Source organism: Phaseolus vulgaris, chromosome 1, assembly GCF_000499845.2.
Source record: "Phaseolus vulgaris cultivar G19833 chromosome 1, P. vulgaris v2.0, whole genome shotgun sequence".
NCBI classification, from domain to species: Eukaryota; Viridiplantae; Streptophyta; class Magnoliopsida; order Fabales; family Fabaceae; genus Phaseolus; species Phaseolus vulgaris.
The window spans coordinates 20,382,372-20,395,681 of NC_023759.2; the positions used below are offsets into that span (position 1 = coordinate 20,382,372).

Sequence of the window (13,310 nt, forward strand, 5' to 3'; positions counted from 1 at the left end):
GGTTAATGCTGAGGTTCGACTTCTAAGTGCTGAGCTCTGAGCGCTCTTGCCTAGTACACAAGCCCCCATGGCTCGAGCTGAGCTTGCTTCAGCAAAGAGGCTATTTGCTCGCCCTTGGTAGCTTATGTGTCTTGTGGATAGTAGTGTGTGTGGCACGACACATGAAGCATTTCTGAGTGGACATCTCATCATACTCCATTATGAGTGTACACATGGCCTTCCTCTGCACCTCCTTCCTCAACCTGGGAAACCTCCTCACCTCGACTCGCTCTCTGAACACAGGTACCTCTTTCTACCTAACTCATCATTGTTTGACATTATTGTGATCGTATCGCCTGTGTTGGGACGACTCTGTATTCACTTTGACTGCCATTTTCTACTAACTTCGTTGTTTTGCTTGAATTTGAAATGCATGTTTGTTTTCTTTTCCTAAATGTGTGCTTGTATTTGTTTGTTTGTTTTCCTATTTTAGATACTTTGTTATGATGGATTACCGAACCATGTACCCCTAGGCTCCTGATAACCTTCTAGAGGAAACCTCCATGTACATCTCTTCCGAGCAGATGGTGCTTTACATGAAAAGTGAACGTCCTAAAAAATGTATTCTTGGTAGGGAAAACGATAGGGGTCTTAGAGTAGTGCAGTGTAGGGAGGACGAGCCAGTTTGTTGCGATGAGTTCTCGGACCCAAACGGTCCTTTCTGTTATTTCTACACCACCGTCTTAAAAAAAGTTCTTCTTCGCTTACCTCTATATAACTTTGCAAAAGAGCTCCTCACTGAAATAAATGTCGCCCCAGCCCAGCTACATCCAAATAGTTGGGCATTTGTCCAGGGTTTTTCCATTCTTTGTACCCATTTCGGCCATCTGCCATTTGTGGAGGTATTTCTATATTTCTTTGAGGCCAAACGCTTGGGCCGCCAACTGTGGGTTTCCTTCAACGAAGTGGCTGGAAGAGCATTGCTTTCGCTCTTCCAGCAGTCTTATAAGGGTTTTAAGGGCAAGATTTTGAAAATTCGCTGCAACAAGAGGGACCCAACCCTTCTTCATGGGTTTCCCTTATACTGGACCTAGAACCCCAACTTCCAAGGTGCTCAGTGCCTGAAGGACATGCCACAGCGGGACCAGGAGGTCTGCCTCTTCTTCTCCAGCTTGAAGGTGGTTTTTGACACAACCACCCTTATAAGCAAAGAGTTCTCCCCATTGGGACTAAAAGCTCGCATTGGTATCCTTTGTTCTCTTACTCTTACTGATGTTAACTTGTGTGTTTGCTTGCTGATCTACCCCTGTTTCTCTTGCAGACAACATGCTGGGTAGGCTCAACAAAAAGGACTTGGCAGCCTGAGCCAAGAAGATGAAGGAAGCTGCCCAAACTTGCCCTGCTGGAGACTTGAAACTCAAGGCTATTGCTGAGGCCGCCCCTACTCCTACTGACGATGAGGAGACCTACTCCGGGTCAGTCTTCAAAAGAAGGCAAAGGGCCGCCACCGAGCCCTCTGAGCACTCAATCTCATATGAGCGTGCTCCTTCCCCACAAGCCCCTCTGCCAAGCCCACCTCCTTCTCATGATATGGTGGTGGTGCAAGAGGATGAGGGTACAAGCGCTCAAGAGGAAGACTATGGGATCCTAGCTTGGATGCCCCTTCCTTCCTCGAGAAGACCCTCCTATCCGCCAAGGCCAAGGAAAAGCTGGAGAGTCTGGAGGAGGACCAGCTAGTGGAGCAGGCTGTGAGGCAACTGGGGCAGGCCTTGACTACAAACTGCTTGGCCATTTCCAAGCTGCGAGGGTGGAAAGGCTCAGCTAAAGAGGAATCTCACAAGGTTGTCGAGCTCTCGCAGCAGGTTGGGGGTCTCAAGCAAGAAACAACCAAACTCCACGAAGAGCTCCAACGAACACAAGAAGAGGCTAGGGCTCTCCTAACTGAGAATTCCAAGGAAACCCTAGAATTTTCCAACAAGAATATGGAGCTCCAAGCTGAAGTGGAGAGACTGAAGGGGGAGCTGGCCAAGAAGGATGAAGAGTTGATCCGAAAGGGTGAGGAGCAGGTGCAAGAGAGGGAATCCCTCACTGACGATGTTGCTAACTCACACATGGCGGGCTTTGAAGACTCTGTCACGCAAGCCTCAGGAATCTACCCAGAGATGGACTTCTCCCAACTTGGTTTGTGAAAAATAGTGGTAAATGGGCGACTTGTGGATGAGTAGCATCTTTTTGTAACCCTCTGAACAATTTCATACTTTCTGATATCTTGTATGTACATTAATCTATTTATTCAACTTCTTTCAGCTTTAACACACCTCGACTAGCATAATGCATGCCTTGGTAAGAATCAACTAGCATAGTCTTATCATCCAACGGTAATATAACTAACTACCTTAACAATGTAATGTACCAAACCGAAAAGGGAAATCACAATGCTTATGTAGAGCTAACCTGTGTATGACTTATACCCTTTGTCTGCAAAGAGTGTCTCACTTGTTCACATGCTGACTGGTCACATGAACAAGGACTTGGCTTTTTCGATCTTGTCATGCAGGGCTTGTATGCTTGGAAGGGCTATCTGCTTTCTACACACATCCTTCCCCAGCGTCGGGGATGAACTGAGTATCCGACTTGAGTGCCAATCCCTACACCGAGTCTACTCTTAAACATTCACCTTTCTTTAGAGCATCTGACTCATGTGTTGGCTTACACACCAAGTTAACTCTTAAACATTTTTACTTTTGTTTAGAGCATCTAACTTGGGTATTAGCCCAAACACCAAGTCTGCTCTTAAACCTTTTTACCTTTGTTTAGAGCATCTGACTTGGGTGTTGGCTCAAACACCAGGTCTGCTCTTAAACCTTTTACTTTTGTTTAGAGCATATGAGTTGGTTGTTAGCTCAAACAACATGTCTGCTCTTAGATGACTTTATTAGCTTTGGAGTATCCGACTTGTGTGTTGGCTTACACACCAAGTCTAGTCTCAACACCCTCGTAATGCATTGTTACCCTGCAAGGTTTACCTCAACTTTTTCACAGAGCGTCCGAGCTCGGGTGGTTTTTCCAGCGTTAAGGTGGGTACACAATTTTCTCATAACACCTAACCAGGTATTCTGACCGAGGGAGGTCGCCTTACCTGTCTTTAGCCACGCCTTCTTAGCTATAGCAAGTCATACCTGAGTACCTCCGAACTCAAAATCTTATTGAAAAGAAGGCGCACTACCTCCTGGTGGATACCTGGGGTGCTTGAACTCAGAGTCTTACTGAGGTAGGCCATCTTCCCTAACTTTCGCCTAACCATCTCAGTTACGGCAAACGAAGCTTTAAGACACCTGAAATCAGCATCTTACTGAGACGAAGTCGTCCTACCTCCTAACATGTGTTCAAGGTGCCTGAACTCGGAGTCTTACCGAAATAGGTCGACCTCTCGATTTAAGCCAGCCAGCCTTAGTTATGGCTAACTTATGATTCTGGGTACATGAGCTTAGAATCTTACTGATCAAAAGTCGTCCCATCTGAATCACCATGAATTTCAGAAGACCTAAACTTGGAGTCTTACTAAGGAAAGGTCGCCTTACTGTCTTGCGTTTGAAGTATCTAACTTAGGTGTTGGCTCACACGCCAAGCCTACTCTTTAATGACTTCGGTTGGAGTATCTGACTTGGGTGTTGGCTTTCACGCCAAGTCTACTCGGCAACACTGAGGTAGGTTAGCTTACCTGCCCTCGGGCAAATAATCTTAAGTCAATTCATTTTGTCTGGACTCAAAATCTTACTAAGAAAAGGTTTCCCATCAGAATTGTACGAGCGTTGATTCACCTAGGCCTGGAATTTTACCAGGGGACTACATCGCCTCATTTATTAATCAATTATACACACATGCCACTTACTCGGGTAATTCACTAGTCAAGTCGCCTTATCGTGCGTTAGCAAAGAATCCTGACAAATCACCTTTCAAGAACAATTTTTCATTGGACGACCTCATTTAAAAACCCTCGTAAGGAAAAAAAAAGTGTTCCCTTAATTATTAGAATTGTTCATAAAAGATTTGACAAAACATATTAGCTAAAATAAAACTTGAGGTTAGCCCCATTCCACGTTCGGGGTATGGCCCCGCCTTCTAGAGTCTCGAGTCTGTAGGCCCTGTTTTCGAGCACCTCTACCACGCAGAATGGGCCAGTCCATTTGGGGGACAACTTATTCTCCAACTGGTAAGGGTGAGCCTTTTGCATTACCAGGTCGGCAATCTGGAACTGTCGAGGTCTCAACTTGGACCTTTGCTTTTGCTCCACCCTTCTTTTCAAAGCTTCAACTTTGATGCGCACTTGTTCCCACACCTCGTCGAGTAGGTCTAAGTTCACCTTCCTCCCTTCATTAGATTCTTCTATCACGAAGTTTTGGAATCGCGACGAGCTCTCCTGGATCTCTACTGGGATCATGGCGTTTAATTCGTATACCAAATTGAAGGGTGTTTCCTTCGTGGTGGATTGTGGAGTGGTGTGGTAGGCCCACAAAATTTGAGGCACCTCTTCTTCCCAGGTCCCTTTAGATTTCTCCAACCTCCTCTTCAAACCTCTGAGTAAGACTCTGTTGGCAGACTCGATCTGTCCATTCGTCTGAGGATGCTCCGAGGAGAACACCTGGTTAACTCCGAGCTCTGTGCACATCTTGCACAATTGCTGACTTGTGAATTGGATGTCTTTGTCATACACCAAGTGTTTTGGTACCCCAAAATGACAAACGATGTTCCTCCATATGAAGTGCTGAACCCTGTGGGCAGTTATCTGCGCAACTGGTTCGGCTTCTATCCACTTGGTGAAGTACTCGATGGCCACCACTTGATACTTCATCTGGCGAATCGCTAGGGGAAACGAACCTAAGATGTCTATTCCCCAAGTATGGAAAGGCCAGGGGCTATGTATGGATCTCAACTCCTCTGGGGGTGCATGATGTCAATCAATGTGCTTTTGACATTGCTCGCATCACTGGGCATACCTCGTGCAATCTTCCCTCATGGTTGGTCAGTAGTCCCCAGCTCGAACGACCTTTAGAGAGAGCTCGCCCCCCGACGTGACTCCTACAAATGCCTTCATGGAGCTCTGTCATGATACGGGTGCACTGATCCCTGCTTACACAGGTGAGGATAGGGTGAATGTAGCCATGTCTGAACAACTTTCCATCCACCACGGTATACCTCCCTGCGTTCCTCTTGACCACCTTTACCTCTGCGGGCTCTTCCAGGAGCATACCATCAGCAAGGTAACGCTTGTATGGTGTCATCCAAGTTTTTCCTACGTCGAGCTGCCCGACGTCTAGCGGTTCCTCCCCCGACGAGCAATAGGCGCTTACCTTGGGCGCCTTCCACGTTTCTTGTGTCAACGGCCGGTGCCCTCTTCTTCTTTCCGAGGTCTCCACATGATGGACCTCTGCCGCACAATCTATAGCGATCCTAGGTGACTTTAGAGTCTCTTGAATCACTGACCTCTGCTGACCTCCCTTGCCTGAGCTTGCCAGTTTTGCCAGCTGGTCTGCTCGGGCATTCTGCTCCCTTGGGACATGCATTAATTCAAACGTGGGAAAAGTATCCATCAAGAGCGTTACATACCTTAAGTACGAGGTCATTTGTGGATCCTTGGCCTGGTACTCCCCAGTGACTTGCCTGATCACCAGTAGCGAGTCACTTTTCACCAGCAGACTTCGAGCGCCCAACTCTTTGGCTAAAAACATGCTCGCCACTAGCGCTTCGTACTCGGCCTGGTTATTTCTAGCCTTGAAATCAAATATGAGGGCCTGCTCAATCAACAGTTCGTTGGGTCCTTCCAGAATGATTCTAGCACCGATACCTTGCTGATTTGAGGATCCGTCCATAAAGAGGACCCACTGGAAATCTTCATCGTCTTCCTGGGTAGCTTCTGAGGAGTGTTCTACTACGAAGTCAGCATATACTTGGCCCTTAATAGGCCCCCTGGGTTCGTACTGCACGTCGAACTCAGATAGCTCGACTACCCAACACACCATCTGACTTGCTATGTCAGGCTTTTGGAGGACCTTACGAATTGGAAGGTCGGTCATGACAATCACAATGAAGCTTTGGAAATAGTGGGAGAGTCGTTGAGCTGCGAATACTACTACTAAGGTTGCCTTCTCGATGGCCTAATACTATACCTCGAGCCCTGCAACACCTTGCTCACGAAGTATATAGGCCTCTGAACCTGATTCTGTTCTTGCACAATGACCGAGCTGATTGCTCGATCTGTAACTGCGAAATAGAGATGAAGGGGAGCACCTGGTAGCGACTTACAAAGGACAGACGGGCTAGCCAGGTACTCCTTCAGCCTGAGGAATGCCTCTTCACATTCGCATGCCCACGTGAAGCAGTTGTTCTTCTTCAAACACTGGAAGTCAGGGTAGCCCTTATCCCCTCTTTCTTATAAGTGTTGAATCAAGTCTGTTCAAGCTTTGAAGAATCCAAACCCTTTGAAGTTTGATGGAAGGTTGGTTGTGCCTGCTGTTGCAGAGGTGTTTTAGAATAAGATATGGGGTAGATTATCTATGTTAAATCCACTCTTGATTGAATCCAAAGCTTAAGCATTCTTAAACCTTTTAATTGAAAGTGTTTTTCAAACTAAGTGAAAAACAACCTGTTGTTTTGTCGAAACAACCGATTGTTTTATACTTAGGTGTTTTTAGAAAGGTTGAAAACTGTTTTTGATGGTTGACTTGCTGTCAAACCAAAACAACTGATTGATTCGAGCATTCAACCAATTGTTTGTTTTGGGACCATAACAGAAAACTGTTTTGTGCTTTGACTGAGCATTAAATGATTTTATAACTGATTATGCTCCAGTTTTAAATGCTTTGACCAGTCTTTCAATGCAATAAATAGTTTATTCAGATTTTGTAACAAACAAGAACTTCATTTTAATCAAAGAAAAAGAGATTTGAGTTTTTCACTGATTTTGCTTTTGAAGAGTTAGAGATTGCTTTGAGATTGCTTGGATCAAGAGAGTGTGATATAGGATTTTCATCTTGTATTGATTTTAGATCTTTTCTGTAACAAGTGTAATCCTTTTGTACTTTGAAGAAACTCTGTGTGTAAAGCTGAGAAGTGTTGTGTGTTCTTGAGGTTGTCAAAATCAACATTCTTAGTTGTGTTTGTGTTGAGCCAAAGGAAGTGTGTGTCTTGAGGGGATCAAGGTCACTTCTTTGGTGGTGTTGTAAGTAATCTAGGGTTGATTGCTTAGTGGATTCCCCAGTGGTTTCTGGGAAGACTGGATGTAGCTCTTGGTTAAGAGTGAACCAGTATAACTCTGTGTGTACAATCTCTCTATCCCTTGAACTCTTTAAATTCAGTTTATATTTGTGAACTCGTATAAAAAATCGATTGTTTCTGCGAAACAACCGATTGTTTTTGCGAAACAACCGATTGTTTTTTTGGTGTTGTGCTAAATTGCTTTGTGTTTTTGGCAAACTGAATTCTTAATCAAGTTTTCTCGAAGTAATTTCATTCTAGACTTAAAAGTTTGCGAAAACCCTCTTTAAACCATTCATCCCCTCTAGTTTAAAGCCATACATTCTAACAATAAGAATCGGGATAGGGCAGCCATTCGTACAGTCAACTGTTGCACTTCCTTCACAGTGGCAGGGCTCCTCATTCCTATGATTTATGCACACTTGTCCAGGTTCGCTTCTATCCCCCGTTCAGTGAGTAGGAACCTCATAAACTTCCCTGCCTCCACCCCAAATACACACTTTTATGGCTTCAACTTCAGATCATACTTAGCTATTGTAATGGATAGCTCCTCCAAGTCAGTGACGTGCTGGTCTTTCTCTTCTAAGGTGACGACCATGTTGTCCACATATGCTTGTACATTTTTCCCAATCATGGGGGCGAGAATCCTATCCATCAACCTCTGATAGGCTCCCGTGCCTCTACTGTCATCACTTCCCTCATGTACTTCTTATGTTTGGAGGCGGTGCATCCACCTCCTGAAAATCCTCCTGAGATAGTATTGATCTCACCGAGGACAGGTATTTTGTGCCCCTGTTCCACTGGTGGAAGCTCCTCCTTAGATCCTTCCTGGCTCCCTTCCAGGTATTCCTTTAGGAATCCATCCTTTATCAATCCTGCTAACTGGTAGCCTAGAGCTATACAGTGTTCCACATCATGCCCAAAGGCCTTGTGGAACTCGCATCAAACCTCCTTGCGTGGCCCCAAATTCCTGTCAGATTTCGAGGGGAATCTCAGCTTATCCCCCAAATTCCTTGTAAGTCATTTTGTACTTAGGTCGGAAAGGAAGGTCGTCCTTCGCCTTCGACCTGTGCTGGTTCTTTCTCAACGCATAAGGTGCTCACCGTGTTTCTGACCTCTTCCCGATCACAACTTCATGTACTCTCATTGGTTGAGCTCGGTTGCCTTCTTTGGGCTTGGCCTGCCCTGTGTACGTGCTCCCGCGCTTCACTATTACAACTTCTTTCACGGCGATGTGGGCAACAGCTCGTTGTCGGATCTCCCCGAAAGTCCTTGTTGATCAATGAGTCACTGAATTTCCCTGACATGATCCCCTTTCCAAAGGCGTGGACTATCAAAGCCTCATCCAGAGTTTGGAGCTTTACTACGAACGTCCCAAACCTGTTCAAGAAATCCTTCAAAGGTTCTCCCTGTCTCTGTTTCACACCGAAAAGGTCGAAAGGGACAGGCGGTTGGGCTTGGTTGACGATGAATTGTTCCCTGAACAATCCAGAAAACTAATCGAAAGAGGTGATGAGGCCGTTTGGGAGGCCAACAAACCACTGTAGCACTGTGCCTGTGAATGTTCCCATGAACATCTTGCAGTGCATAGCGTTCGTTCCTCCCGAGATCAACATTTGAGCATTAAATGTTGTGAGATGGGCCTTCGAGTCTTCTAAACCTGTAAAAACGATCTTGGGCATTATGAAACTAGCCAGTATGACATCGTCCATAATCGCCTGTGAGAATGGCTTGGGGCGAGCCCTGTTTGAATAGTCGGGCCTCGCTCCCCTGTGGCTCCTCGTTACTCGTTCATGATGCATCTAGCTCTACCATGAACTCATCTTGCCTGAGCACCTGCTCGGCTCGAACCTCAGCCACGAGTCTTTCTTGGTCAACCCTGGATGTCGCACCGCCTCCTGGAGAGCACTTACGGTCTCCATAAGCTGTTGTATAGCGGGGTTGTCACTTCCTTCAGATCCTAATGGACCCTGCCTTGTATTCGTCATCACGCTTAAAAGCTTGATTAAAACTGCAGGTGAGACCTAGTTTTATCGAGCCCAAGGGTGGCATACTCAACATGAAAATATTCTGCTCAAGGGCACACCCTCACGGTATCGCAACAGAACATAATCTTTCCTTCATGGAGTGCATGAAATCATAAGAGAATAACCACCAGGGTACCAACTCATGTACCAACATTAGGGGTCCAATCTATTTACGTAGCCACCTTCAATATGGCGCTACGTTATCTTTTGAACACATGCAACCTAACCTCTACGTGCCCTAACACACATGGACTCAGGTTTTAAAAGGAAACATTTACTTAAGTTAGACCCCCTGCCTAACTTAAGTATTAGTTAAAAGCTTAGGATTGGCTAGTTTTTATACAGGTTCTTGTTGCATTTTGTAGTCTCTGTTTTTAGCCATTAGATTAAATGTGGGTGATTCTATAAGGGTTGGAATACCCCTGAAGTATTCCCTTTAATTTACTTAATTCTTTGCTGATAAAAAAAAAGTTAGACCCCCTGCGTACTAAGTACACCCCAAGGTCCAAAACCATCTCTCGCTAGCCGCCTAGGCCTGATTATGCACAAGGAGTTATACGAAGAACTAACTAATACATACATTTGGGATCCAATCTCATTATTCACCAACTTGGCTAAAAAGTCGAGCTGACCTATCTATGACTAATGTCGAAGTCCGACCACCCAACACTAAGTTCTATGCGCTCTGATCCAATACACAAATTAATTATAAAAATTCTCCATCATGAATGAAAAAATGGTGTATTTGTGTAAGCAAAATTAAAAAATTCGTGTATCTATCGATTCACACGTAGCTGTTCTTTAATGTTTTACTTAATTATGAGACTAATGACATAGTTGTCGAAAGTTGCAGAAAAGGAAATCACTCCACACGAAGCGAAACCGTGACACGTATCCAACTACCAACGCTATTTTATTGAATTTTAGACTTCGTAATAGATAATAGATGCTGGGTGGGCCCGGCCCACGATATTTATTATTCCATTTCCAACATAAATCGTATCGACCAAACTAAGCTTAACCACTAAGCACTCTTTTCTCTGTTTCGCTTCCAAAATTCAGAATCAACCATGTCGTTCCCCTTCAGCCACACCCACCACCGCAGAGACGACGACGACGAACCACCCACCGCTTACCCTCCGCCGGGAAACACCTTCCCCAACCCTCTCCAACAGCCACCCCCACCCTTCTACGGCGCTCCCCAACCACCGCCCCCTCATCCCGAGACCAACGTGTTCCATACGTCTCACGTCCCACCACCAGGACACGTGTCGCAGGACTTCAACTACTCAGCTCCCCCTTCTCATCACCATCCTCACCACCATCATGAAGCAGATCACGGGTTCTCCCACGGGTACTCCCCTGCTCCCACTGCTGCCGGTTACCCCCCTCCTGGAGCCACCTCCACCGTCCACCACGTGGCTCACGAGACCCACCACCATACCCCTCATTTCCCTTCTCACAATGCTCCCACCACCGTGAGCCACGTTAGCCACCAGGTTAACACCGGTCTCCACTCCAAACCCACAGTGAGGGTTGTAACCAAAGCTGCGCCCGATTTCTCTCTCACCATTCGTCAGGGCCAAGTCATTCTCGCACCCTCCGATCCCACCAATGAGTACCAGGTAGCTTCACGTGTCTCCCTCGCAACCCACATTCACGAAAAATGTGATCTTTTTTCTGTAATACATTAATTATTTTTATTTGAGTATTTGGGAAATGCAGCATTGGTACAAGGATGAGAAGTACAGCACCAGGGTGAAGGATCAAGAGGGGTGCCCTGCTTTCTCTTTGGTCAACAAGGCCACTGGTGAGGCCTTGAAGCATTCAATTGGTGCCTCTCATCCGGTAAGATCTTTCTTTTACTCTTTCATTGCAGAGTGTTTCTTTTTCTTTGATGTGACTTTGATGTGACTGTGCTTGATAATTGCTTTGCTGGTTTTTGGGATTATAGAGTGCAAATTGCGAGTTGGTTGAATGATTTCAATGTTCAGTGCATTCACCCAATTGGGGATCAGCACCCGTGGATGAAGATTGGACGGATTAAATTTCAGATGCATATTTTTAGTTTTATTTACGGGTTACGATATGATCCGTTCGATTTCCATCCAACGGGTTACAATTGTACATTCCATTGAATGTAATGTCTGTTACTGCAAGTGGATGCCAGTCTATGATCTTGGTTTTCTATTACTACTGTATTTGCTTTGGTAGTTTTTTTCTGTTTCGAATAACGTACTTACCAAAAATGGGGTTTATGGGTGGATGAAAACGAGTGGGTGGTAAAAGGAAAAGTAAAGAGAAAAAAATGGAGTTGGTAATGATGTAATGGAAGGTGAAAAGAGAGAGGGAGAAAAATGAGGTGAAAGTGAGATGTAACAGAGAGTGAATATGTGATCATAATAACGCTAAAATCATAATGGTGAAGCTAGGACCTTTTGTCAATGGCTTTAATTATGACTGGGTTGGAGCTTTATGCTTTTAAGATAAAGATGCGTTGTTGTGTTGTTCTGATATGCTTTTAAGTGGCGTTGTTGTTAGTGGTTTTTAAGGCACGTGGTTTTAACCTTGAAGTGAGACAGGATGCTTCTGGCCCCTAAACTTTTTTATTACAAAAATAATGTTAACTATATCCTATCCCCTTTTATTCCCTTTCTGTTTTATACTTTCAATAATGTGCTCTGCATATTGCTATGGATTCTGAAACTTTATGGTTGAGCTGCATATCTCCACATCATTTGTTTGTGTGTGGTTCTCCCTGCAAAGTGAAAATTGTTCGATAGAAGGGGAGATGAAAACAAAATAACAAATTTGTATAACATTCTTTTTCCTCCCTTCTCTTTCTTTTCCTATCTTTGTTAATTTGTTATTTACATTGGAAATTTTTATAATTGTTTTGTAGGTTCGGTTGATACCTTACAAACCAGACTACCTTGACGAGTCTATTTTGTGGACTGAGAGCCGGGACCTAGGTGATGGCCACAGAACTATAAGGATGGTCAATAACGTTCATCTTAATGTGGATGCTTTCCATGGTGATAAGAATTCGGGAGGTGTGCATGATGGCACTACAATAGTCCTCTGGGACTGGAACAAAGGTGATAACCAGCGGTGGAAGATCTTACCTTACTGTAAGTTCTCTACCCATAACATAATAAAGTAAATTCCTACCAAATTTCTGTCATGTTTCTTCCTTTTTGTGATGCCTTCTAGATGCGTAATAGTTCTAAAACATAACGAAGTTTGTATGCATATATGCTATATGTTTTTAAATGTCTCACAATTTGGTCAGAGGATTCCCATTATTTGCTGTGACATCAATGTTCCATCCCTAATGATTCTAAATTTATACTATCCTCCTAACAGCCTTTTCTCTTTAGTTATTAGCTTACAATCTAGGAAATAAAATATCTGTCATGCTTTTTGTTGCTGGATGTGCCTGAAAATTGACAAAGGTTTTTCTCCTCATTTTCTTCTTTTGCCAAAGAATGAATTACTGTTTCTGATTTTTGTTTAATCTTCACGATTATGCTTAATGCAGGAGTAAAATTGACGGAATTGTTAGTGGTGTGGCTTTGAAGATGCTAAGTTATGATCTCTTTTGAGTGGTTTGTGCTTTGTATGTTTTACTTGCGGGTGTTATCTAGAATATGAATGATCTGGTGCATTTACTGGTACTATACCATGCAATCAGCTTTTTCAATAGAATAAGTGTGTTTATCTATTACTACTACATACATGTGACACTGGTTAAATTGCTGAATATTAGTGTATACAGTTCATGTGCCTCTATATATCTTTGTTTCATCTGTTACTGATGACCATTTAACTAATATTTCAACTAACATTGGAAGTATAATGTGGCTAACCATCATCATGGGTTTTCAATGTTTCATTATGTCTTAAATTTCTTCTGTATTTTAGGTTGCTCGCCGAAGCACTTCGAACAATTATTTAGTGCATATCATGAGTAATTCTTGATGATGATATGTTGACAATTATGCATCAGAATCGAATCAAATCATAATTGTAAACTTGTGTTTTTTATCA

The 13,310-nt window shown here is 44.0% G+C and overlaps 1 protein-coding gene across 1 annotated transcript; it reads left to right on the top strand.

Annotated features, from left to right (window-relative positions):
- The first annotated feature begins 10,201 nt into the window (after window positions 1–10,201).
- Window positions 10,202–13,074, top strand: LOC137813753 (ricin B-like lectin R40G3). Its single transcript, XM_068616168.1, has 4 exons — window positions 10,202–10,885; window positions 10,986–11,108; window positions 12,163–12,391; window positions 12,802–13,074. Coding segments are annotated over exons 1-4 (909 nt in total). The 5' UTR covers window positions 10,202–10,330; the 3' UTR covers window positions 12,804–13,074.
- The last annotated feature ends 236 nt before the right edge of the window (window positions 13,075–13,310 follow it).